The sequence below is a fragment of the Hemicordylus capensis genome, chromosome 6 (assembly GCF_027244095.1).
Source record: "Hemicordylus capensis ecotype Gifberg chromosome 6, rHemCap1.1.pri, whole genome shotgun sequence".
In the NCBI taxonomy this organism is placed as follows: Eukaryota; Metazoa; Chordata; class Lepidosauria; order Squamata; family Cordylidae; genus Hemicordylus; species Hemicordylus capensis.
This window is the reverse complement of record NC_069662.1, coordinates 134,171,271-134,198,819: the sequence shown is the minus strand read 5'-3', so window position 1 is coordinate 134,198,819 and position 27,549 is coordinate 134,171,271. Positions and strand designations below refer to the sequence as shown.

The following is a 27,549-nucleotide window of genomic DNA, read 5'->3' as shown; positions in this document are numbered from 1 at the left end:
AATTTATCCCATTGCTGTTTAGAAGAGATACACTTGTCTTTTTGCACATAACCATACAAACTTTTCCAGAGGAGATTTACTGTCTCATCCACGTGAACCTCTTGGTCACATCTTCCCTCCCTATTCCTATGCAGAAGCATTGCATAAATGACATACAGGTTTACTAACCTGATTACGAGAAGGGGAATGTTCCAATTCCCTAGTATGAGGGCACCCGTTCCATCTCGTTTCCTTGAAGGTTTCTTTCTGGGACCTCGAAAAGAGGTTCTGTAGCTCAAACACGAGGTTAGTTCTTCCCAAGACTGTTTTTCCAAATCAGGCCACTCTAAAAACTTGCTTACTCCCTGCCACACTCTTTTGGCTACCTCACACTCTTTTAAGAAATGTGAATGGGTTTCCCTGAATGTTTTGCCTAGCTCACTAGCTTTCTGTTTGCAGGTGATTTTAGGGCACTCTTGCTGGTCCTCTGGGAGCCATGGTTTAGCCGCATTAAGCGGTAGTACTTGGTGGTATAAACGCCACCTCGTTTCCCATAAATGGAAAGGAACCTTTTTCTCCTTAAAGAGAACGATAGGGTGATCGGGTTGCAACAAGTACTGTGAAGTGCGGTGTTTGTAGCGTTTACATTCTAAATCAGGTTTTTAAAACCCCACTTCTAGGATTTCTCCATAAATTGTTTTCCTTAGCTACTTAACTGAGGAGGATCCTTTGAATAGATCCAGTTCAACCTTCCATTTTTTAAGTGTGAATAACAAATCTCTCAAGTAGTCCGGGTGTTCTCTTTTCAATACTTGTGTGATATTACCGTTGAAAGATCCTTTCCCCCACCATGTTATGCCCCATGCTGACTTTTGCCAATGCAGAGCGAAAAGCGAGACCCAGGTTTTTTGCAGGAGGTTGGACATATTAGGGACATTCATGAAAATCCAGTTTCCAAAATTGTAGGACATGAATTCAGTTACAAAATAGGGTTGCAGGGCAGGTAGGGCTAGGCCTCCCCGCTCAACCTCCTTAAATGCTACCGCATGGGCCAAAAGGGAAGGATGCTGTGTGCCATACTAGACGGAAGATCTGGCTTTCAACTCTCCGAAGGAGATTGAGCGGAGGAGGGTAGACTATCGCCAGGTTATGCACCGGGGGTATCAGGTAAGTCCAGATGTAAACCACTTTCTGGTACATGGCAAGGCTCCATTTTTTCCACATGGTGATTTTAAGCTTTACTTTTTCTTCCAAATCTGTCCAATTCCCCCCCCCCCAGACTTTTTCCTTAATCCCATATTCAATCCCCAAAATGTTTACTGTATCTACCCACTTCAGTTTGGACTCTGGGGCCCCTTCGCTTTTACATTCAGAGATGGGTAGGCACGAGAGTTGCTGGCGTCTGGGGTCCATTTTAACAAATACACTTTTGTCAGCATTTAATACTGAGCCCAAGATTTCATTTTCATTCGATAACAGTAATGTAACATCATCGGCATGAGCTACAAATTTTACCCTAAACTCAGAATGCGGTTCTGAGTGGACAGATGGTTCGGCTATCCCATCACTCTCCCTCCTCCTCCCTCCTGGGAAGATCTCGCAGGGTGGAGGGATAGAGACCGAGAGTCCTTGCAGATGGGGTTCTCTCTGAATCCTGATCAGGATCGGATCCAGGGCAAAAACATAAAGTAATGGGCTCAGTGGGCATCCTTGGCGGACGCCCGAATGCAAAGTGATCCGGTCGCCCCGCCATCCATTAATCTGCGGTGTCACCTTTGCATTCGCATAGAGCAGCTGTATCCAACTAACAAAGAGGGGTGGTATACCTTTAGCTTTCAACAATGTCCACAGGTAATTGTGGTTCACTTTGTCAAAGGTCTTAACTTGATCCAATAAGAGGAGGTGACTTTTCCAACTTTCATTCTGTATAGAGTAAAAAAGTTCTCTCAGCAGACATAATGAGTCTGTCATCTTTCTTCCCGAGATGGCGCTTGTCTGCAAGCTGTGGAACAATTTAGGGGCCACTTTCGCCAATCTATTATTTAGGATTTTGGCAAAGATTCTGTAATTGATATTTGTGAGGGTTATCGGTCTCCAGTTTTGTGATAAAGTGGTGTCACCTTTCTTGGGGGGGGGGATTAAGAGGCCATCCCCAAAAGACCTATTTAAACGCCCATTGTCTAGGACAAAATTAAATAATTTTACTAAGACTGGTAGTAGCTGGTCTGCGTAAAACTTATAGAAAGGCCATGTCAGACCATCAGGCCCCGGGGCCGGTGTATTCTTTCCCGCTGAGATAACTGCTCTGACCTCTTCTATCGTTACAGGATGGGTCAAAGAGCTTTTTTTCTCCTCAGTGAGGGAATAGCCGAGACCATATTCATTCAGACTGCAGAACCTATCTAGATAAGATTGAATGTCCTTTACAGAAATATCCTTCAATGCATACAAGTTTGTATAAAACTGGGCCATGATCTTTAACATATCGTGAGGGTCGGCCTTTAGTGGGCTACTTCCATCCGATCGCAGGCCTTGGAATGTCAAACTAGATGCATGCATCTTGTCCTTTGCCCACTCCCCTTTTTCAACTACAGACCCTTTGAAGTGATACAGCTTATTTTCTTAACGCCTGTGCCGCAGCTCATTTTGAAATGTCCTGATAGTCTCTTTGTAGTGGTGGCATGATTCCACATCGAAGGCTTCTCCCCTGTTCATCTTATCGACAATCCTCAGGTGTTGGGTGATCGCTTTCTGATAATTTTTGACCCCTATCTTATATGTCCGGCTGGTCACTGCCCTAGTACGGCAGCCCACCCTCTTTTTAAATGTCTCCCAGGCTCCCAAAAGATCATCTTCTGCCTCTAATAGCCGAGGGATCTGTCGCCTCAGTTCTGATAAAAGGACACCTTTGAGATATTCATCACTTAAAATTTTGGGGTGTAATCGCCACAAGGGCTTACCATGTGGAATTACCTCAGAGAGATTACAAATAAATCCCACAGCCGCATGGTCTGACCATGGGGTAAGTACTAGTTTACACCTGTAGACTTCAAAAGAAGGGGGAGCCCAGAGTCTATCTAGTCGGCTAGCTGATCTCAGGTAGTAATATGTAAATTTGACTCCAGATTTAAATTTATGTCTATACTGCGATTTAAAATTCTCTTCGTGACGGATTGGGCTGAGAGAGATTCCTGCCTGTAACTGAAGAAGCTGCTGCAACCTTGGAGAAGCCGTTGCCTCTCTGTGTAGATAGTACTGAGCTCGGGCTCTGTGAGCATCTGGAGTCGAAATCGACTTGACGGCACACTTTACCTTTAGATCTGACTCAGTATCAGGCAGCTTCCTATGTTCCTAAGCAGTAAGCAGATGTTAATAAGTTAAAAAGTATCTTTTTACACAAACAATTATCAACGCTGCAGAGGCCAAGTGGCACCTTAAAAAGAGGCATGCACTCCTCTGTGTAAGAGAATGGGGAAATATTGATTTCATATTTATCCTGCTCTTCCTCAAAGGAGCTCAGAGCAGTGTACATGCCTCTCCCTCTTTTATCTACACAACAATCCGATGAGGTAGGTTAGGTCAAGACACAGTGACTGGTCTATCACCCGTGAGCTTCCAGACCGTGTGATTTGAACCCAGGTCTCCCCAGTCCTACTCCAACACACTAGCCAACACACCACACTTGCTTTAGAATGCCTCTTCTCAAATGGTGCCTGTTGCGCCACATGCCTGCTGTGGTGTTTTAGTTAATCCATTTCTAGATTCAGGCCAGCTTTTAAAGGTGGCTTTAGATACTTGTATTCCAGTTCTGGAGTAGAGGCGGGGCTAACAAACAGCCAGCAGCAAGAGCACTAAAAAGCAGTCTGCACTTGCCTCTCAGTACGCAATTTTGATTTCATTAAACGGTTACTCCTGCTAACTTGGCAAAGAGGCACCTTTTAATGTGGTGATTCTCTTTATTTAGCAGGGGGAGAGTAACTGGCCCTATCCACCCCCAGCACAATACCTCCAGTAACTGTTGCTGGTGTCTATCTTATGTTTCTTTTTAGATTGTGAGCCCTTTGGGGACACGGATCCATCTTATTTATTTGTTATTTCTCTGTGTAAACCGCCCTGAGCCATTTTTGGAAGGGCAGAATAGAAATTGAATGCATGAATGCATGTATTTTCTGATTCCACTCCACTGCCTTGGAGTGGAATCATATGATCATATAAATGCTAAATAAAGAGAATCACCACGTTAAAAGGTGCCTCTTTGCCGTTAGCAGGGCTTGGTGCTCAGAGCGGGATACATGGTTATGTTTATCTTCGCAACAACCCCTTAAATAGGTTAGGCTCAGCAATAAGTGACTGGTCCAGGATTACCCAGTGAGCTTCATGGCGGAATGGAGATTTTAACTCTGGTCCCGTGTCCTAGGCTAGTCCAACACTCTAATCACAACACCAAATCCGTATTTTAAAATACCTTCCCCGCCACACACACACTCTTTGAAACGGTTGTTTTTCATCACGTCCAAATGTAGATGAAGGCCCTGCCCCGAGGGGCTGACAATCTAGGAAGGAAACACAAGAGAGCCAACAAAAAAAGGGGAGTGGGGGAGGAAGCGGACCGAACAAAGAAATACGATGATTGCATCTACACTCACTCGGGCTTAACTGCAGTGGGATATGGAGGCTAGCGGGTGATGCAAAAGGTTTCCGGAACAGAATGTATGCTGTTTAATTGCTTAATCCACGTAGACTGCTATGATTACTCAACTAAGAGTTCCCTTCGTCAGATCCCTTCCCAGCCCTGGTATTTGCAGGCACATACATGAGACTGAGAGAAAACACGCTGCGAGCAGCGGGACCCAGAAACCGGCCGTGAAATGCAAAAGGCACAGCCTGTGAAGTGTCTACGCAAAATCCACAGGGCTACTACAAAATGGGCACGGCTGCCCAGATCTTCTCGTTCTAAAAAATGCAGCAGCGGCGGCGGCGTTCTCTGGCGGCAGAAGAATAACTCGCTGTTCCCCGGGGCGGGCGGGAGATGGATGCTGGGGGCGGGGCTAGAAGGGGCGGGGCGGGCGGCTGCATGTCGATTAGGCGAACCTGCGGCGTGGAGAGGAGACGCCGGTTCGGCTGGAAGGCGGCGTGCTTGGGGTTTGCTGCCTGCTACCCTGCCCCGGAGGCAGAGTTGTAAGTAACATTCACGCTTTGGCTTTTTGAGCAGATCGGATCTTCTTTGGCGCGGCCGGGCGTGCTCAAGAGATTCCCGGAGCCCGGGTGCGTCAATAAGCAAATATTTGCTGAGCTGAGCTGAGCGGAGCCACAGATGGGCTCCCGGGGAGAAGCTGGGAGCTTGCTTTCACATCTTCTAAGGCAGTAGACGGAGCGGTCGAGCCTCCAGTCCAGTCTCTCTTGGCTTCCAGTTCCAGCTCTCGCGCCCCGCAGCTCTGGCCAATAGTAATACCTTCCTTTCGTATCTGTGTTTTGTTCTTTTCTTTGCCTTTTGCAACGCAAGCACGGTTGTGTTTTAGCTGACTGCAACAAGCGGTGATAGAGCAAGAGCCCGTGACGGTCTTGCCCACGTCATATGGTCCAGAATCTCCAGCCAGTGCGACAGAGAGACGGGTTTGGGTACATATGTACGAGAAGAAACATGAGTCTTACAGGCAAACGCTTGTTTGATTAAGCCTTGCAGTCTTAATCCCATGCTGGCCTCTGCAGAACTGGCAAAAGTCCTGCTGGAACTCGAAAATATGTTTCCGGCAGCCCCTGGATTCAGTAACTGATTGATTTAACCTTTTCATCTATTTAAAAAGTGGCCCATGGAGTCAACAGATTTGTGTGTTTAAAAAAAAAAAGTTTTTATTGTACATGCTTGAAAAACTTGCAGATGGCAAGTGCCATCTTAATAGAGGCATTCTCACCTGTGTGTGAGAGAATTGGGAATACTTCTCCTAAGGTGTGCAGTAGCTAAAAAGATCGTCTCGAAAGCTTGTGCTTCTTCTCATGCAAATCAATACAGATCTAATAGATCTATGAATTGACTAAGGATTGTACAATTATAATCTCTTCTAAACGAGTTACTATGTGGAAGCTGACGGGGTTCCATTCTGTCACCAATGATGTTTAACTACATGAAACTGCTGGCTGAGGTCATCTGATTTGGTGCTGGGTGTTATCAGTATGCTGATGGCGCACAAATCTATTTCTCCTTGTCATCAATATCAGGAAATTGTGTTTGCCCCTTAAATGCCTGCCTACAGGCAGTAATGGGCTGCATGAGGGATAGTTAACTGAAGCTGAATGGTTAGCTGAGGTGCTCCTCGTTGTTGGGGGTTGTAATCTTCTGGATGAGGTTACACCTTCCCGCCCCCGCCCAATCCAGAAAGAACAGGTTTGTAGCGTGGGAATGCTCTTGGACCCAGGACTCACTGTGCTGCCTCAGGTTGGGGCTGTGGCCAGGAGTGCTTTTTATCAGCTGTGATTGATTCAACAACTCTGCCCATTCCTTGAGGAGAATGATGTGAAACCAGTGGTACACCAGCTGGTAACCTCCAAGTTGGACTACTGCCGTGCAGTCTATGTAGCCTTTGTACATAGTTGGGAAACTTCAGTTAGTTCAAAATGTGGCAGCCAGATAGGCTTCTGGGGTATCCTGGAGAGACCACATTATGCCTGATTTTAAACAGTTGCTCTTGCTGCCAATGTGTTTCTGGGCAAAGTACAAAATGCTGGCTTTTAAAACCCTGAAGGGCTTAGATCCAGGTTACCTGAGAGAGCACCTTTCTCTGCAAGATCCCACTGTCCATTAAGATCATCAGGAGGGGTCTGTCTTTAGGTAATGTGCTCCGCATGGATATAAGAGGATTATCTTCCTTGGAGGCATTCAGGAGAGCCTTAAAGACCCATGTTTTTTGCCTGGCTTTTAATGATATATTAATTGCAATTTTAATCTGCTTTTGATTGGTTTCTGGGTTTAATTGTTATGTGTTTCTGATTTCAGTGTAAACTGCCCTGAGCCACTTTAGGAAGGGTGGTATGTAAATCAAATAAGTAAATCATTTAAAATAATTAATAATCAACCAAGATTCTTTGAATCAGAAAACATTTCTAATACTTGGGAAAGAAATCAAATGCTGATAAACACCTTCATCACAGAATTTCAGTCCAGCCCCATGCTTCACACAGCAGACATGATTACATACCGCTGTTTGCTGCAGCAACGATTCCCAGATGTGTGTTCAAGGGCGCTTTAAAGATGCCTCTGTATTGACCTCACACTGCATATTTGATGCAGAAAACACTAGCCACCATATAAACTTTGTGTTGTACTGGCACAACAAAAGGAGTTGTTCAGCCTCAGCACAACATCCCTCCAGTGGCCGTTGCTGGTGTCTAGTCTACTTTACATTTCTTTTTAGAACGTGAGCCCTTTGGGGACATGAAACCATCTTTATTTATTTTTCTGTGTAAACCGCTTTGAGAACTGTTGGTGAAAAGCGGTATATACATATTCAGAGTAGCAGAAGTTGCACACACTTTAAGAAGTTTGTAAAACTGTGTGAAGTTGCAGTCTTCTGTGATGCTGAGCTAGCTCTGTTCTAGGACTCGTGCAAGGTGGTGTGACACCTTGTGCAGTGCCTTGGGGTCTTGCTAGGGCACCATGAGTTTGGAACCAATGTTTCTTTACGCAGTGTGGCTACATCCTTGTGCTAGTTCAACAGCATCATGATAATACAACACTAGTCAGGGTGTAGGCCACCAGATTTAATTCCAGTGTACATGCTAGGATGTGTGTAATTTTGCATTTGGCATACACTAAGTGGGGATGTGCATGGAACAGGTTCAGGGGCCCTTTATGGCCCTCTGAACTGGTTTGAAGAACCAGTGGATCCGCCAGTTTGAAGCAAGCAGGAGTCTCCGTTTAAGAGTGGGTGTGTGTGTAAACTTAGCCTTCCTGTCATTCCCCCGCCCAGCATAGTTTTTTTTAAGCAGCCCATTGGGGCGGCAGCTCCCTACCGCACCTGTGCGCACCAGCACGGGCGCACGTCGCCGGTGCACACAGGCACGTCAGCAACTTCTGGTCATATCTGGAAAAGGAGAGCAATGGAGTGGCAGGGAGGTCCGCTGCCCGGATGCTGGCGAGGGGAAAGCCGCGGGAGGGGTGACTGCACCCTCTCCCCACTCTTAAAGAGAGACCTCCGCTGCCTTCGAACTGTCCTGCCACCGTTCCGTGCACATCCCTAACACTAAGCACAATGCCATGCCGCAATGGCATTTTGTCTTTAAGGTGTGTATACCATTTTCCTCGTTGCTAGCTCTGATGCAGGGCTGGTAATTCCATCTTATTAGATTTGTAGATGGAAGCAAGCTTCCTTGTTTCTATTGGGCAGGGCTGCTCAACTCCCCCCCCCCCCCCCCGGCTGTTTTTGGACTACAGCTCCCCTAATCCCCAGCCACAGTGGCCAATAGCCAGGTATTATGAGAGTTGTAGGCCTGCACTGCAGGAGGGCCAAAGTTGAACAGCCCTGCTCTTGGGGGGAAGGTTTTTTTGTTGTTTTCTCAACTGAATTGTTTGGGTTTTTTAAAATTAACCTGGATCTGTGCCTAAGGGCTACATGATACATTTCATAGACATCAATGCCTGGATCTTCTGCCATGTGTTTCTTTCCCTAAAAGATGTGGAAGGGCCCTGACTTGGACTAGAGCCATGGTGTGTGGGGTTTAACCCTCTCCTGTGCACCGATTCCCTGAGGCAGATTGCACACACATGATAGAGATAGATAGATAGATAATCAGAACAGCTGCTAGCTGCAGGTTCTCATTAGCGATGTGCACGAACCGGTTTGGAGGCCCTTTTTACGGGCCTCCAAACTGGTTTGAACGTCCGGCGGTTTGGCTGTTTTGAAGGTGGGGAGGGAGATATCTTAAAGGATGGGGGTTGGTGCTCTTACCCCTCCCACCACATTTCCCCTGCCGGTGCTGCCTTTTAAAACTGCCTGGTGGGGCAGCAGTAGATCTCCTTGCCGCCCTGGTGCCTCAGACTGGAAATGCCCAGTGCACATGCGTGCTCATGCACACAATGTGCCCAAGCCCACCGGGCACTTCTGGTCACTTCCGGTCCAAGGGGGCAGCGAGGAGGCACCCGGGCGGCAAGGAGTTATGTTGCCGCCCCGCCAGACCATTTTAAAAGGCAGCACCGGCAGGGGGAAATGCGGTGGCAGGGTTAAGAGTACCCTCCTGCATCTTTAAAGATATTCCCCCCACCTTTGAGCCGGCAGGTGTTGTTTCCATGCACACCACTAGTTCTCATATCATATCTGATGTGTTTGCAGTCTGTAGCTAGTATTAGCTTTGTGGGGAGGACTGGTTTTCATCGAGGAATTGTATGGAGGGGTTAAACTGTCAGTCCCCTGCCCCACAGCCCCTGTCCAAATTTGGGCCCTCCTGCAGCTACTTTCAGGGAAATAAGAATACATTGTTCATTCCAAAAGTGGATCTTCTGCATGTGTAGGTAGGCTTTCACAAAGAGATCTAATCACAAAATGATTCCATCTGCGAGAAATCCTATTTTTAGTGTTCTAAACATAGACTGGTTATTCGTTAATTGTTTGATCTTCCCAAAGAGTGCCACATGTTTCAAAGATGAGTGGGGCACAATGCCACACACACACCCCGCCAAACCTTTTAATATATGTCGATGCGATGCCAGGAGTTATTGTAATTAAATGAAATATGAATGTGTTCAAATTAGGAAAAACTGTAATGGAAGGGTTTGAAATGGAGTTGTTTCTTTTTCTGGAATCCTGTGGACAAATCCGATTGTTCTGAGAGTCCTGGAATCAGAAATATTTCTTAGCTTACACTCTCTCTATTGATATACAGCAGGCCTGCTCAACTTTGAGACCTGGCACTCTTTGAGACCGGGCACTCAACTTTGGGACCGGGCCTCTCTATTGATATACAGCAGGCCTGCTCAACTTTGACTCCCAGCTGTTTCCCCCATAATTCCCAGCCATAGTGGCCAGTAGCCAGGGATTATGGGAGATGTAGGCCAACATCTGCAGGAGGCTGAAGATGAGCAGCCCTGATATACAGGCAAAGCCATGTTTTTCACTTGGCCGCTCTAGCTCGTTACTTAGGACAGTACTATTTCTCAACCACTTTCATCCCGGGGCACACTTTCATTTAAAAAAATAAATAAATTGGGCACACTGCCCCACTGACATACTTTTTTTTAAGTGGTGAAGGCATCCCATGATATTCATGTATGTGTTCCTTCCTCCCTTCCCTCCTCCTCCAGCCTTGTGGCCCTCTTTGTGGGAGTAGAGCTGGTCTTGCATAGTGAGCATGAATTGTCTGCTTTCCTAAGCAGGGTCTGCCCTGGCTTGCAATTGGATGGATGACTATCTGAGTGCTGGCTGCTATAAGATATTTCCCTTAGGGGATAACATAAGAACAGCCCTGCTGGATCAGGCCCAAGGCCTCTCTAGTCCAGCATCCTGTTTCACACCATGGTCCACCAGATGCCTCCGTGAAGCCCACAGGCAAGAGGTGAGGGCATGCCCTCTCTCCTGCTGTTACTCCCCTGCAACTGGTATTTAGAGGCATCTTGCCTCTGAGGCTGGAGCTGGCCTGTAGCCACCAGACTAGTAGCTATTGATAGACCTGTCCTCCATGACTTTGTCTGAGCCCCTTTTCGCAGACATCATGAAGCCCACTAGGGCTGTGGCTAAGTGGTAGAGAATCTGCTTGGTTACAGAAGGTCCCAGGTTCAGTCTCTGGCATCTCCACTTAGGGCTGGGGAACACTCCTGCCTGGAACCTTGGAGAGACACTGCCAGTCAGTGTAGACAAGGGGATCCCAACCTGTGATATCCAGATGTTGCTGAACTACCACTCTCACCATCCCCAGTCACAATAAATGTAGCTGGAGGCGATGGGAGTTGTGCTTCAGCAACATCTGAAGTACCACAGGTTGGGAACCCGTGGTGTAGATGATACTGAGCTAGATGGGCCAATGCTCTGACTCTGTATAAGGCAGCTTCCTATGCTCATCTGGGAGTGTCAGCTGCAAAGTGGGAATGGAAACTGCTGCTTTTAGAGCTGACTCAGAGCAAGTCAGCATAACACACCATCTAGGTTACAAGTTCGATCCCGACCAGGGGCTCAAGGTTGACTCAGCCTTCCATCCTTCCGAGGTCGGTAAAATGAGTACCCAGAATGTTGGGGGCAATATGCTAAATCATTGTAAACCGCTTAGAGAGCTTCGGCTATAGAGCGGTATATAAATGTAAGTGCTAAGTGCTATTGCTATTGCTAGAATCCCACCGCACATTGCTTGGGAAACATTGGCTAGTCTAGGGCAGCACTTCTGTTGCATTAGCAGAAGAGAAGGAAGGAGGGAATCACTTCTACAGGAACAGCAGGGAAGAAACAACAATTCAGTTATTCAATGTCATGGCAATGGGCAAAGATTTCAGGAAATAGGTGGCAGTAGGTAAGATCAGGGAAAGGGTCCAGTGGACCCAGGGAGGAATGAATCTATGGAATGAAGGGAACCAAGACCAGTATAGTAGGACTACACAGTGGCCAGGAATACTAGGCAAAGTATCAGTTGCATGTGTGTAAGGTGCATGCTAATAACTCTGAAAACATTAAGAAGTCTTCCAAATGCAAATATGTTCAGTTTCTTTAGGTACATTGTGGCCTGATTTTCTTCTTAAAAAATCAAATTTAAAAAATGAAACGCCATTCACCAGCAAGGGGCTACAGAGCATCTTAAGATAAAGAGGTCTACATCCCTTCTCCTTGATGAAGAGCTCTATGTAACTATGGCCTGGCTCTCCAGATCTGTCGGTGTTCTGGCCTATAGATTTAAATTCTCTAAAACATGTTATCTCTTTTGTTTTTGTGTATCTTGCGATATGGAACCCAAATTACTAAGTCTCTAAGAGCTGGATTAGACATACCACGGGAGATGTCTGATTGGATCTTCCAACATCTTTTTCTTTAGTTAAAAGTAGACGTGGCATAGCAATGTTGTCCCGTGTCCAAAATTCTCTGGCAGGCCACTGCCTCCAACCCCCCCCCCTTACTTCCTGCCACCACTGCAATTGCTGCCCTCTGTGGCCCCACCACTAACCGCTGCAATCCCACAGCTGGCTTTTGCTGGCCGCAGTGCAGTACAGTGATAGCATCACTTGGCGCCTGTTACCCCTAGGATAACAGGCACTGGACAGTGATGTCATACCATGCCATGGCTGGCAAAGGCTGGCTGTTGGGGCTCCAGTGGCTCATGAAGGCTGGCAGGAGTGTGGTTGGTTGGTGGTGGGGCCCATGGCAGGTGGCGAATGGCAGGACATGTGGCAGCTCCCGTTCCCTTTAGCCCATTCATAGCACACAGCCACATGGCCACCATATGGGGGTGAGAGTTGGATTAGGGTTGCAATGCTGAAAGAGGGAGAGTTTAACCCTTTGCCCCCTCATGCTGCAACCCCCATCCAAACCACAATTAGCTATATAAATGGGAAAGAGTACCCACGAAGTTCATGCCTTTTTACCCTTCCATGGCAATAGCAGCTTGGGGTGGGGGGGGCGGTTTACAGACTCTCTCCCTGAATACTATTACACCCTGATCCCAAGGCCCCTTCGTCCTGCTGACGCTGTTATTAACCAAAGAGGAGACAAGCAATCCATTTGAGATCTCTAACATCACGTAGTTTGGTCCTAACTTAGGGCACTTTCCAGCTGAGTTGTACCCTGATCATATGCAGATTTACTCAGAAACAAGTTCTACTGAGTTTAGCAGGAATGTGCATAGTATTGCAGTTTCCAGGGGGAACTCTGGTTGTTTGTTCTACCCTGAGCAGGATTGCTGCAAAATTTGGGCCCATTCCTAATTATTATGTGAAATAGACAAAACTGGTTTTATGGCTTGAGTTTATCTTTACTGATCACCATGTTATTCTGTTTTCATTTGCTTATTAAGAACACTTCCTTCCTGTGAAAGTTTGAGAACCCCAGGTTTTACATTACTACATTTTAAAAAAAGGTAACTTGACTACATTCTGTACAAATTACTGAGTCTTTTTATAGCTGGTGGATTATATATCAACAATCCATTTATTAATATTCACTCTTAAGTTTCACTGAGTTGAGTGGAACTTCCTTGAAGTTCTCTCACTACACTTGATCTTCTTAGCCAAAAGGCCGAGAATAATATGTAATTCATTCTTTTTATACTTGTATATATTTCCTTTCCCCTGCCTTCTTAAAATATGGATTTTATCTGTGGTAAGAAATTGTTTTTTACCTTTTTGTTTTGTTTTAATGTACACACATTTTTTCTGTGTGTGTGTGTGTTTTGTGCTCTCTGCTACTTTGTTTATGACCTATGGTTGGAACAATCAAAGCATTTACCTACCTTACTAAAACCCTGTTCAGTAAAATGTCACTGTACAAACTTACATAGTTGCAAGTCCTGTCCCCGCCCAATCACTTGCCCTCTGGCCCCCACACACTTCACACTTACCATGGTGTTAATCTGAAAAGGTAAATACTATAATTGTGATCAAACCAGTTTCCTTGATTAGGAGGCTGGGACACTCCAGCCCTCTCACTCATGGAAACCCCTGCGATCAAGGATACGGTGTTCACGTCTTCAGATGGACACTTCTGTAATCATGAGCATTGTGTGGGAGGGGAGTGACTGACCAGTTGGGGTGGGACTCCTAGACCCACTTTTGATGCTTGCGCTTGTGTACAGCGTCTTTCATAACATCTCATTAAGTGTGCAGGAGATGGCAGCCTTAGAAATATTAGCTGACATCCAGATTAAGTTCCCGATGGGTGAAGGCAGAGTGTGCCATCGAGTCAGTTTTGACTCCTGGCGACCACAGAATCTTGTGGTTGTCTTTGGTAGAATACAGGAGGGGTTTACCATTGCCTCCTCCCACACAGTATGTGGTGATGCCTTTCAGTATCTTCCTATATTGCTGCTGCCTGATATAGGTGTTTCCCATAGTCTGGGAAACATACCAGCGGGGATTCAAACCGGCAACCTCTGGCTTGATAATAAAGTCATTTCCCTGTTGCACCATTAGGGTAGTCTTGTTGAAATTAATGGGACAAGCTGTTCAAGACTAACTTACACCTTTTGTTTCAGTGGAACTGGTCACGAGGAGCTTCGTCCAGATGTCCACCTTAATTCAAGCAGTAATATTATTATCCAAATTAAAACTACCCTCACCTTCTCTGACTTCCTGCTCAAAGACCTATTCCCTGTTCTTTATCTCTCCGTCTTGTGTAACTGATGTAGTTTGTAAGCCCTCTAGGCAGTGATAATGATCCTTCTGCCCTCTCTGTAACGCCTAGCTGGCTGTGGGTGCCAGAAAAAATAGAGGAGGAATGGGAGGCACATGCTCCACATTTAGCCTCCCTGCCTAGAGATCGGGACCCCTAAGGCTATGTGAAGCAACTGTCGCTAAGGAATGCCAGAATTGGACTTAACTGCACATAAGCCCTTGCTAACTGGGCAAAGAGGCACTTTTTAAAGCCACGGCTCCCTTATGTTCAGCACGGGGAGAGCAACTGTCCTGATTCAACCCCAGCACAGCGTCTTCCCAGTGGCTCTTGCTGATGTGTTTCTTCTTAGACTTTGAGACAGGAAGCTATTTTCTTACTCCTTTTGCTATGTGAACTGCTTTGAGGACTCATTTTGTTGAAAAGCAGTATCTAAATATATTGGCTGACATCTAGTGCTCTTGGCAGACTAGGTTCTGAGGAGACCAAAACTCTAAGCAATTTTACTTAAAATAAGAAAAAACGTAGCTGGGTTACACATCTGTTTGGATGGAGAGAGAGAAGTCTGTGTTTGCATAGGTGACTAAAAGCTGGTATACAGAAAATCTATTAACATATGAATCCTCTCCCCCCACCCCACCTCTCTTCAGGTCTAAAGGTAAGATTAGCCCTTTACTTTCTGGCTAGGAACAATCCAGTTGCGATTGCAATCCTAAGAAGTGCAGCATTACGTCTCTGTAATGGGGAAACTTGCAGAAGCACTGCATATTATGCAGTTACCCCACTAACTTGGCAAAGAGGCACCTTTTAACGTGGTGGTCCTCTTTATTTAGCGGGGGGAGAGTAACTGGCCCTATCCACCCCCAGCACAATACCTCCAGTGACTGTTGCTGGTGTCTATCTTATGTTTCTTTTTAGATTGTGAGCCCTTTGGGGACAGGGATCCATCTTATTTATTATTTCTCTGTGTAAACCACCCTGAGCCATTTTTGGAAGGGTAGTATAGAAATCAAATAAATAAATAAATATGCAGCCGCCACTTTTGCACATACCTGATGCTGCCTTTGTAGGATGCAGCAGCAGCGCAGCATTAGAGACCTGAGGCTGGACTGAATATCAGCCTCTAAATACATGCAAACCTTGTTGTTCGCAGTTCTGCTATTCACGATTCCACATATACACCTGACCCCAATATTTGCGGATACAAAAGGGTTAAAATCTGTGATTCCTAGGTGGCTGAAAATGACCTTAGAGGTCATTTTCGGCTGCCATTTTACATAAAGGAGCTGTTTTGTGGCTCTTCTGTTTTTTGTTTTTTTTAAAAAACCCAATGATTTTTCACTGAAAATTGGATAAATTGGCAGTTTGCAGGGGGCATTGCTTGCCAGATGGAGACCCACAGAGCACAGTACAGCACTTTATTTTAATTATTTCTGCCATTTTCCTACCCTTTTCTGTCCCCCAGGAACCTAACCCCCAACTCCTATTCACTCAATGACTCATTATCTGCAGCTTCGTTATCCGCAGGAATTGGCGGGAATAGAACCCCCATGGATAATGAAGTCCACCTGTAAATAATACTTGCTGTGGTCCACTTTGAAGTACAGGGAGTAGAATATTGAAATTATATCTGTACTTCTTTCAGAATGAAAGAGACAACTCTGGCTTGTGTAGATCATCATGTGCTTTTGTCTCAACATCTGCATGGAGTGAGGCAAGACCATGATGTCAACATACTTTTGAAGACTTCCAATTACTGCTTGCTTAAGCATTCTGGATTTGTTTTCCTTGTTGAATAGGGGCCTCTGGCATTGTGCCTCCTGAGGCCTTATGATATTTATATTAGATGATACACTATAAGTAAGTAAAATGTGCCGTCGAGTCATTTTCGACTCCTGGCGCCCACAGAGCCCTGTGGTTTTCTTTGGTAGAATACAGCAGGGGTTTACCGTTGCCGCCTCCTGCACTGTAAGAGATGATGCCTTTCAGCTTCTTCCTATATTGCTGCTGCCCAATATAGGTGTTTCCACCAGTGGGGGTTTGAACTGGCAACTTTCTGCTTGTTAGTCAAGCATTTCCCCACTGTGCCACTATAGCCTTACTTTAAAAAAAAAAAAAATCAAGCCCATGTAATGAGGATAGACCAGAACCTGTAGGTATCTTCTGTCCCTGATCTAATTTCATTTTCTCCCTCCTCTTACTTAAGTAAAATCAGTTCTATTCTAGAGTAGAAGGATAGTTTCTTTCTTTATTTTCATCCTTACCTTTGCATTTCATATGTTTTGGGGGGAAATAAGAGGATTGTAGCAGCTCTGATGTATTTGTTTAGCCCTGCCAGAAGCAATTCATGCAGAAAATTAAATCCAGGCAGAACAATAAAGAAGTGGATTGGTGGTACTTACAATTTGGAGCCACAATGTGAGTATTTGAGAGAAGAAAAACTGGAGGAAGATATGAAATAGGGATGTGCACAAAACAGACTTTGTATTATGTTTTGAGCTTGAAACAAAACTTCGACAGCTGAAATGTTTCACTGAAACGGCGGTTGACCTGGTTGTTATAACAGAACATGTTCACCATGAGTAGCTTCTAGGGACACTAAAGTAGGTTGGGTGGTAGGGCTTGCTGGGTGCTACCTACCACCCAACCCACAAAATAAATGGGCAAGAGAGTGATTTTTAACAACACAAAATTACATTTCCCCCATAATACCATAGGATCAGAAGCCAGTGCCAGAAAAACAATAAGAAAGGGGAAAACAGGCCTCCAAAATGGTGCTCAAAACGTTTCGAATCGAAACAGGGTTGTTCTTGTTCCGAACTCGAAACAGGCCCTTTATTTAAAGAGCATTTTGTTTTGAGCTAAAAACAATTAAGATGGCCCATTTAGAGTTGAAACGTTCCTACATTGAAACCTTTTGTACATCCCTAATATGAAAGCCCTTGGCCATCATTGATGACATGACCAACCAACCAAAGAGTACATTCATTTGTAAATATAAGTAAATAGATAGGAAACTGCCTTATACTGAGTCAAACCATTGGTCCATCTTGTTCAGTATTGTCTGCACTGACTGGAAGCACCTCTCCAGGGTTGCAGGCAAGCGTCTTTCTCAGCCCTACTTGGAGATGCCATGGATTGAACCTGAGACCTCTGGTATGCAAAGCAGATGCTCTACTACTGAGCTTTGGCCCCTTCTCCCGAATAATATTATCTATCAATCAATCCATTTATTTGTTTAGTCATAGCCATAACAAAGATACTTGACTCAAAAACTAGATAGTTAAAACAATGAGTTAAAAAATCCCAGGACACTCAAAAACGGAAACAATGACTTGGAATAATTCAGCACCATTAGACAGATTTTATCGGCTTGCTACGTACTTTGATGGCAGAAACTAAAAAGCTGTCTACTCTCCAAATAACATCATGCATAGGAAACTGCCTTATACCAAGTCTGACCATTGCTCCATCTAGCTGAGTATTGTCTGTCAGCAGCAATCAGATGGGAGGCATTTCCAGCCCTACCTGGAGATTCCAAGGACAGGACCTGGGACCTCTTGCATGTGAAGTAGATGTTCTGCCACTGAGCTACGGTTCTATCCTCAACCAGTTCTTTTCTGAATTCTAAAAAGTATTTGTTTTGTCTCTCAAATTTGAAAATACAGTGGTGGTGCAAAATGAAGCATTAGGAATAAATCAATAAAACCTCCAATTCGGGATGTTTTAAGTCAGGCTTTCAGGGCCCATGTGAAGAATTTCTGCTGCTGGACTCGAGAGTTGTCCTGGATGCTCAAGTGACCACTGTGGCGAGGAGTACCTTCTAGCAGCTTTGGCTTGAATGGCCCGATCTGGTGGGAGCAGACCTGACCTGTGGTGTTCACACACTGGTTGTATTCAGACTGGACTTCTGTAGTGCTCTTTTGTTGGGGCAGCCTTTGACAACAATTTGGGAGCTTCAGTTGGTACAAAACATGACAGGAGCAGGACATTTAGGAGCATGATACACTTATGAGGTGTTGGCTGCATTTGTTGCCAGTACAGCCACCTGATGGCGCAGCGGGGAAATGACTTGATTAGTAAGCTGGGGTTGCCAGTTCAAATCCCTGCTGGTATCCTATATCGGGCAGCAGCAAATTAGGAAGATGCTGAAAGGCATCATCTCATATTGCGGGGGGAGATGGCAATGGTAAACCCCTCCTGTATTCTACCAGAGACAACCAGGGCTCTGTGGTCACCAGGAGTTGAGGGCACACTTTACCTTTACATTTCCTTGCTCCATTGAGATGCTGATTTGGGCCTTTAAAGCCCTAAATAACCTGATCCTAGACTCTCCTAAGGACTGGTTTCTCTCCTATGAGCCTGCCCAAGCCCTCTGTTTGGCCAGGGCTTCAGAAGCCCTGTTCTCTGCCTGCCACTGGCAGAAACACATCTGACAGGTGTCCAGGACAGGCCTTTTCAGTGATTGCTCCACAACTCTAGAATTTCCTCCACAGAAAGATTAGGCTGGCTCCCTCTCTGTCTATTTTTAGATGGAAGGTGAAAACATCCCCCCCCCCCAAGAATTCATTCTTCTGTTGTAAACTGCCCAGAGACACTAGTTTGGCGTGGTATACAAATATAATAAATAAAAAATATTGTTTATTGCTCTGATTTTCTATTTTTCTTCTAAGCTGCTTTGCTGTCAGTGATTACGAGCGGTTATATAAATAGAATAATATTAAAAATTGGCCAGCCTTCCAGAAAGAGTTTGCTTTTCTGTTTCTTTTCAGAAGTCATACCTCAAACCAAATAGTGCAACTGCCTTTTAAATGAGTTTTTAAAGCACCACCTAAAGAGCCCCCCGGGGGAAAAAAACTATCCTGCAGAGCTCCTCTGGCAGTAGAGAACGGGCCTGTCATTGGCCAATAACATGGATCAGGATGAAGATCAGAAAATGGATCAGGAAATAACTCAAAAGAATTGTAACAATTTGGTAAGATTATTTATTTATTTATTTATATTATTGTTAGTTTACATGTGTTAAAAATGTTCAGGTGCTTTGGTGGCCTGAGAAATGTGTTTAAATGCCACCTTGCTTTCTGGGGCATAATAGTGTGGTATATCATAGTGGGTAGGAGACTGAACTGTAAATCAGGACTTCCCTGGTTCACATCCCACCTCTGCCATGAACTGGCCAATGCGCAAGAAGCAGCCTTGGGCAAGCTGTTCGCTCTCAGCCTCAGCTGCAATAGGGTGATGATAATGCACAATAAGAAAATGACTGCTGAGAGAAGAGCCTCCCCATCTCTGACAACTTCTTAAAAAGCTGTAAAGGCACATTTGTTCATCCAGGCTTTTAATTAGACTTGGAATTTAACACTGTTTTAATTCTTGTCTAAATTTGTAGTGTTTTATTGTAATCCGCCCAGAGATGTGAGTTTTGGGCAGGATATAAATATCTTACTTAAATACTTCACGGGATTGCTATAAGCCAGTAATCTTCACTGTTTTTCAAGTGGAGGCCACTTTGTGGGGGACGGGGACCTAAAAAACCTTCAGTGTGAGAACAATTTCCCATTGTGGTGACTTCCGCACAGTACTGCACTTTTCTTAGTGCCGGGAGGGCCTTTCAAGAGAGATGGCCCTCTGTTAAGAACTCTAGGAGGGAAGCACTGGGGAGGGCACTGGGGAATTAAGATCTTGTCAGAGGTTTGACAACCACTAATGCAGTCATTGTAGGTGTAATTGCCAAAAATGACTTAGGGGTACTTGTAATGTCTACCCTGTGGTGCAGAATTACTCTCAGCAAGTACAGCTTTTTCTCCTCATTGCAATGCTATGATGGGAAAAGATTTATCTGCTGAAATACAGCCTTGCACAACACAGTTAATGGCATGGAAACAATCCCAAGTATAGTATGGCAGCCTTGCCCCATCTTTGCTCAGATGTCCACCTCCAAACCACAATCAAAGCATGCAGAATTGTCCATTTTTAAAAAATGGAATGACTGTGCCTCCCCCTCTTGTAAATCTTTTGCGATTGTATTCCATTCCCATTTGCTCTTTTCCTTTCAACTTGCATCACAAAGGGTTAGTAAAGAAATTGATCTGCAGAGGTGACTAACTTCCTGAAACAAACATCGGCAGCGAAAATTGGGAATGAAAAGGGCATCTGAAATCTAACCTTCAGCCCGATCGCAACCATGTTGGATCCAAACAGGAACCAACTTCCTGTGACCTGAAACCTCATGAACAGCCTAGAATAGTTTCAGATGGAATGTGTGTAGTAAGGTCTACAAAGGGCAAAAATACAGGATCTGCCAATACTGATAAGTATTTTTTAATCCTGTTTAGGTTTATGCATTGTGTGTTCTTCTTTTCAGATTATGGATTTACAAGTTACTGCCACACCAGAAGCAGCTGACTTTCCCCATGTACATCAAAGAATCTATATAGATGAGTTGGGATCTCTTCCTTATAAGCACGGCAAACATGACCTTTTCCCTCAATGGCATTTACCAGTGAAGACAGCACTGATACTATCTTTGTTAACCTTTATCTACACTTTTCTAAGGGACATCATCCATCCTCTCGTAACTGCTCAAAAAAATGAATTTTATAAAATCCCCATCCTGGTCATAAACAAAGTCTTACCAGTGGTTTCAGTCACCCTTCTGGCCCTGGTTTACTTACCAGGCATACTAGCTGCAGGCTTCCAACTCCATTATGGAACCAAGTATAGACGTTTTCCACAGTGGTTAGATCGATGGATGTTATCAAGGAAACAGTTTGGGCTACTTAGTTTCTTTTTTGCCTCAATGCACGCATGCTACAGTTTGTGCTATCCAATGAGGAGATCTTACCGATACAAACTCTTGAACTGGGCATATAAACAGGTACGACTGATTATATTGTTGTAAGCATAATGCCACTAAATATATACATATCAAGGCAGGAAGCTGGTCTTATGGTAGCAAGCATGAATTGTTGCTTTGCTAAGCAAAGTCCACCCTGGTTTGCATTTGAATGGGAGACTACATATGTGAATATGATAAGATATTCCCTTTAGGGGATGGAGCTGCTCTGGGAAGAGCACCTGCTAGCTTGCATGCATAAGGTTCCAAGTTCCCTCCTTGGCATTCTCCAGGTAGGGTTGGGGGAGACTCCTCCCTGCAACCTTCGAGAAGCTGCTGCCAATCTGTGTAGACAGTACTGAGCTAGATGGAACCTACTGAAATTCTCTTTTCTGATAAAGATATGGGAGCCCTGTCATCATTTCTGCTTGGAATGGTCACCCCAGTTTTAACCAGTTGCAGGGGAGCAATAGCAGGAGAGAGGACATACATTGTTGTTGGGCTTCCCAAAAGGGAACCTTGTTGGTGGGCTACTGTGGGAAACCGGCCTTGGGCCTGATCCAGCAAGGCTACTCTTACACTAACTGTAAATACTGATATAATGGGAGCTTAAGACCAATTTTACATATAGTTTTTAGCAACTCAACTCATCGGCTGCCCTAGCAGGATGACAAAAGTTGTCAAGAATGCCTGCTGATTTAGCTTCTTAAAAGACTGCATATTAGTACATTACTTCTTGTTACAAACTGCCAGAGATTGGTATTTAGCCTTGGATGGAATTTTGGTTGTCAGCATATAAAGGTGTTCCTGCTGAGAAAATCCAGTTAAAAGGGAATTGGAACAAGTCTCTCTGAGAGTAAAAACTTTGCTGACGTAAATAAACACTTGACTAATTGACTTTCTGTTGGTTTAGGCTAATGCATGACATTTGTGCTCCTTAGGTGTAAATAAAGTCTTGGTTAAGGGTCAGAAATGCAACCACATTTTACTCTTGTGACACACTCGACTGGGGACAAAACAGGAAAGCACAAAATCTTGCTTTTGTTGGCTGTTGCGGTAAAAAGATTCTAATGTAAACACAGTGTGGGTCAGTTCACACACATTCCTCTTCCATGGGGAATGATGATAGCTCGGTGGCAGAGCATGCAGAAGAGCCCAGGTTTTTTGCATGTGTGTAGGATCTTGGAGAGCAGGAAAGAGCCTTGCTTAGGGCTGTGGTGAGCTGCTGCTTGCCAGAACAGACAATACTGGGCTAGTTGGACCAGTTATCTGACTTGCTATAAGGCAGCTTCACTGGTTCAGTTTCACATGGGGAACTTCACTGTGAACTAGACTGCACTCACAGATCGTATGATCCTCTGACTGCTAAAGAAAACCCCTTCCATAGTTGTAAAATTGGCTGTGGGCTGTCTTTTTGCTCTTGAGGCATTTTTAAATCTAGTTTCTATTGATGCTTCTCCATGCAATTGCTGGCCCGTGATGCTGATCCACATGTTGCACAGCTGTAGGACAGCAGAAGACGGCCTGCGCCGTCGCAGAGAGGCTGAGGCAAAGACTTGTTCCTCAGCCAAGCATGGGTAGAGGAGGAAAGGGAAGCAATTTTAGCTGCTCTCTCCTCCCCCCCCCCCAGGAATATGCCCCTGAGGGTTGCACAGCCTTCAGGGACATATTTCTGCAAGCCAAAAGGACTTTTGGAGGGGAGCTAAAATTGCTTCCCTCTCCCCTTCTGCCCACACCCATGCTTGACTATGGAGCAAGCTTTTCTTGCAGCCGAAAATGTCCCTGAGGATTGTGCAGCCCTTGGGGACCTATTTCTGCAAGCTAAAATGACTTTTGTAGGGAGGGAAGCAGAAATCACTTCCCTCTCCTCCTCGAGCTACGAAACATGTGGGCCACTGAGTCCAAGGTGAGAGTAGCCAACCAGCCCTGAATCTTAAATATGTTTTGATCCTTAGAATATCATTCTGTCACTTAAGTCTCTCTCTCTCTCTCTGTCACTCTCTCTCTCTCCAGGTGAAGGAAAAACGGGAAAGTGCCTGGATTGAACACGATGTCTGGAGAATGGAGATTTATGTGTCTCTGGGAATTCTAGGGCTTGCTATCCTTGCTATATTGGCAGTTACATCAATTCCATCTGTCAGCCACTCACTGACCTGGAGAGAGTTTCATTATGTTCAGGTACATGTAAATAAAACTGTAGATCATTGGAAAGGAACCATAGCTCAGCAGCAGGGCATGTACATTGTGGTGTTATAGATTGCAGGTTCTGGTATTGTTAATAGAAAATATTTAAAAATTGGAAAAAATACTTCCATTTTGAGACCCTGGAGAGTTTCTGCCGGCTGAGTAGAGGTTAATCCCCAAGCAACTGTTGCTGTAGTGAATTTTCTCCCTATAACTGAAATTAATTAGGCCCAAAGATTGCTGCTTATAGAAAATGAGTCCACTTCCAATATCAAGGGGCAAGTGGCAACCTCTCCATAAACAGGTCAGTTCATAAGCTGACCTATATTGATTGAAAACTTGGGTTTCCTGCCCTATTTGTTCTCATGCCTGAAAACTCACCAGACAGCTCTGAAACCTACCAGGGCAAAGAGGAGGCAATTTGGTCTAACATGTCCTCAAACCAAGTTTGAAAGGGAGAGTTGATGCAAAGAACTATAGATCAACAGCATTATATCTTGTAGCTGTGCTTTTTCCAGCTGTTTTATTTGCAGCAGTTAGCAGGTGACGAAGTTTATTTTCTTGCCATACAAAGTGACTTCTGCACATCAAGCTGTTAAAAGCACAGGAGCAGGCCAGGCTGCTTGGCCTGGTCAACTGGCAGTGCTAAGTATAGCTGCCTAAAAGGCAGCATGTACTACAATATATTTTAATCCACTTTTATTTTTAGAAGCTAACCTGTCACGCTTCTTATTTTGTGTGTGTTTGTTTTTTAGAGCAAGATGGGTTATTTAGCTCTGCTGCTGTGCACTATTCATGCAATGGTCTTTGGATGGAATAAGTGGATCGAGATAAGCCAGTTTCTCTGGTATACACCTCCGAGTTTTATGATAGCCGTTTTTCTCCCAATTGTAGTTCTGACATGTAAAAGCATCCTGCTTTTCCCATGCCTTAGGAAGAGACTGCAGAAGATCAGATCTGGCTGGGATGCAAACACTATGACAAATAGGACACAAATGACTTCCAGATTGTAAATTAAATGTGCTGCATGTCTTTTGCTGGAAACTTTGAATATTTTTCAGTACCTAAATATGTAAGACTCATATCTCACATTGTTGTTTCATGCATCATTCCATAGAATGCACTCCATTGATCTTGATGGAGCTTACTTCTGAATATACATGCTAAGGATTATGCTGCACAAGGGAAAAGTCAATGGGTGGCTTCTCATGACTGCCAACAAGTCTGCTGTCTGGATAAATGTTGGGCACTAGGAGTACATGCTCCCAGTAGGGATGTGCACAGAACCAGGTGGGGGGGTGCGCTTATCCCTCCCTCCACTTCCCCCCACTGGTGCTCCATTAGCAAAGGGTCCATCAGAGCGGCAGCATACCTCCCTGCTGCCCTGTTGCCTCACTGGACCCTACGTCACTGTAAGTACCCAACACGCCTATGTGCGCCGGCGACATGTGCACACGCCGACACATGCAGGTGCATTGGATACTTCCGGTGACGTAGGGTCTGATGAGGCAACGGGGTGGCAGGGAGGTACGCCACTGTCCCAACGGACCCTTTGCGGAGCCCCTGGTGGCGCAGTGGTAAAACTGCTGCCCTGTAACCAAAAGGTTGCAAGTTCGATCCTGACCAAGGGGCTCAAGGTTGACTCAACGGACCCTTTGCAGGAGCCCCTGGTGGCGCAGTGGTAAAACTGCCGCCCTGTAACCAAAAGGTTGCAAGTTCGATCCTGACCAGGGGCTCAAGGTTGACTCAGCCTTCCATCCTTCCGAGGTCGGTAAAATGAGTACCCAGAATGTTGGGGGGCAATATGCTATATCATTGTAAACCGCTTAGAGAGCTTCCAGCTATAGAGCGGTATATAAATGTAAGTGCTATTGCTATTGCTATTGCTATTTGCTAACAGAGCGCCGGTGGGGGGAAAGTGGCTAGAAGGCATAAGTACACCCACCCCCGCCCTTAAAGTAAAAAAAAAAAACACCCATCTTCGAACCGGCAGAATTGCCGGTCCTTCAAACCAGTTCTGAGGCCCATAAAGGGTTCTGAGCACCAGTTCTGAGCACATCCCTAGATCCTAGGGCTTGTCATGTGAACCCGCCCAAGTCTGGTTCCTGAACCAGCCATCCAACATTCTGCTGATTTTTCACGATGATCTCCGCCCACTTGCAGTCAAGATTTGATGTTGGGCTGAGAAAATCAGTAGAATTTTGGGTGGACGGCTCAGGAACCAGATTTGGGTGGGTTCTCACAACATGCACTCCCAGTTCCCAACATTTTCCCAGGTGATGGACTTGCTGGCAGTTGTATGAAGTCACCCCGTCTGTTCTTGCTGTTAAGTGATGGGTAAAACATTTCTACATTTCATTATAGGTGCTATTTTTGAGAACGTTTACTCAAGATAATGCACTCATGTAAGCAAATGTTGCTGAAGTGGTGTGTATATATGACTGGATGTTAACATTTCACAGTTATCTTGCATGTAAATGTTTCATTAAAATCCCAGTGTTTGTTTAGCCAAATTCATCTTTAGGGAAACTATGGAGTAATAGGTCTATCACAGAATGCATAGGCACATGTAGTACAATAGGGCTGCACCTCTTTGGCTCTCCTGCAGATGTTGAACTTCAACTCCCATTATTCCTCTATTGGGCACATGTCACGGGAATGATGGTAGTTGTAGTCCAAAAACAGCTGGAGGGCCGAAGTTGTGCAACTCTGTAGTACAGTGAATTAATTAATGCACAAGGCATAAAATGTAAACCTGGAGATGCCCTGCCTGGAACAGCTTCCCAGTTTAAGGATCTCTGAAGAACTGAATAGCATATCCTGTAAACGCAAGAGATCTAAAAGCTCAGCTAAGCAGACATCAGAACCAAAGGATGCATACAGATAACTGTGCCAATGACACTGGACTCTTGCAGTGCACAAAGGTCTGCCTTATTTAAAAAGTGCCTTATGCATCAGACCATGGTCTATGTCGTCTAGCATTCAGTTTCCAGTAGTGTTCAGCTAGACATCTGTGGTCACTCACCAGCAGGGCATAAAGATCCCTCGATCTTGTCTTCCTCTGCCTTTCTCCTTCCCCAACATTTGATCTTGAGAGTATATTGTCTATGTATATGATGTTACATTTAGCTGCTGAAAAAAGAATCAATCCATTATTAAAAAATACTTTCTTTAAAGTCATCTGAGCTAGTAACCATTTTGTGTTAGTGAACTGTACAGGTTTATTAAATGTTCTGTGAATAAGTAATTCCTTTGTCAGTTTTCACTTTCAATCAACTTTATTGGGCGATGCCAAATTACAATATTATGACAGATGAATGATAATGATGTATTGCATCAATTAATTTATTCTTTCAGCCTTATAAATATTAACTTCTGCAGAAAGGGTTTTTTGGCATGAATTGGTTTGACAATTCTTTTGCAACTTTTATTTCTATTTGGAAAGATGGTGTTCTTCCATCCAATGTTAAATTGATTTCTTGGAAATTGCTTCACTTTCTTCCTTTGAGACTCTGACTCAGTTCTGTATTTCTTAAAGTGATGTAAACTGACTTGTGTGAATAAAAATTTAAATACGGCTAGATATCAACATACAAGTGGAAAACATTTGTTAACATTTAGTGTATTTAAAATAATAAAACCCTTTTTGCACTTTTTCAACCTTTGTGCTCCAATGATTTGATTTTATTTAAAAGGCTTTTATAGCAAAGAATGATGCTCAGTACTAGAAGTTAATGGCAGAGCAGAGTAATAAGATGATTCCCCCCCCACACACACCTTCTTTGCAAAGTATTATGAGTGTTTCACAAGAGATAAGAATACAGCTGAAGAGTCCCCCCCCCCAGTACGTCACTGAAGGCCTTGCAGAGTTCCAGATGAAGTCACTAACTCATTAAACACAAACTCCATCTGTATTATGTCTAGAGCCATCCTTGCATATGTAGAAATCAGGGGTGCAGCTATAACTGAACAAAATGGGACAGATGTCCCTGCAACCCTAAAGGAGGGGACTGCTCTGGCTGGGTGACAGTTTGTTCTTCCCTCTCGCACCTCCCTAACTCGCTGGCATACTGCTCCTGATCAGAGGACTACTTGACTTCAAGCAAGATTAGGCATCTCCAGGAGAGGATGGTGAGGAGTGTCAGGCAGCATCCATCCCTCCTTTCCAGCAGGCTAGTGGTCAGATTCAGCCTACCCCTCACACAACCTTACTGACTGGCTGAGAATCAGCCAGTCAGCCATGAAGAGAGGAGAGAGGGA

General features: G+C 44.7%; 1 protein-coding gene across 3 annotated transcripts; it reads left to right on the top strand.

Annotated features, from left to right (window-relative positions):
• Nucleotides 1–5,022: 5,022 nt before the first annotated feature.
• Nucleotides 5,023–26,945, top strand: STEAP1 (STEAP family member 1). 3 transcript variants are annotated; one of them, XM_053258827.1, is made up of 6 exons: nt 5,055–5,157; nt 12,958–13,020; nt 19,043–19,245; nt 20,635–21,147; nt 23,119–23,283; nt 24,045–26,945. In XM_053258827.1, the coding sequence occupies exons 3-6, from the start codon at nt 19,183–19,185 to the stop codon at nt 24,300–24,302; spliced, it is 999 nt and encodes a 332-aa protein (XP_053114802.1). In that variant the 5' UTR covers nt 5,055–5,157; nt 12,958–13,020; nt 19,043–19,182; the 3' UTR covers nt 24,303–26,945. The 3 variants fall into 3 exon arrangements, with proteins under 3 accessions (XP_053114803.1, XP_053114802.1, XP_053114804.1); XM_053258829.1 differs by lacking the exon at nt 5,055–5,157 and adding an exon at nt 5,191–5,244; XM_053258828.1 differs by lacking the exon at nt 12,958–13,020 and having other exon boundaries at nt 5,023–5,157.
• The last annotated feature ends 604 nt before the right edge of the window (nt 26,946–27,549 follow it).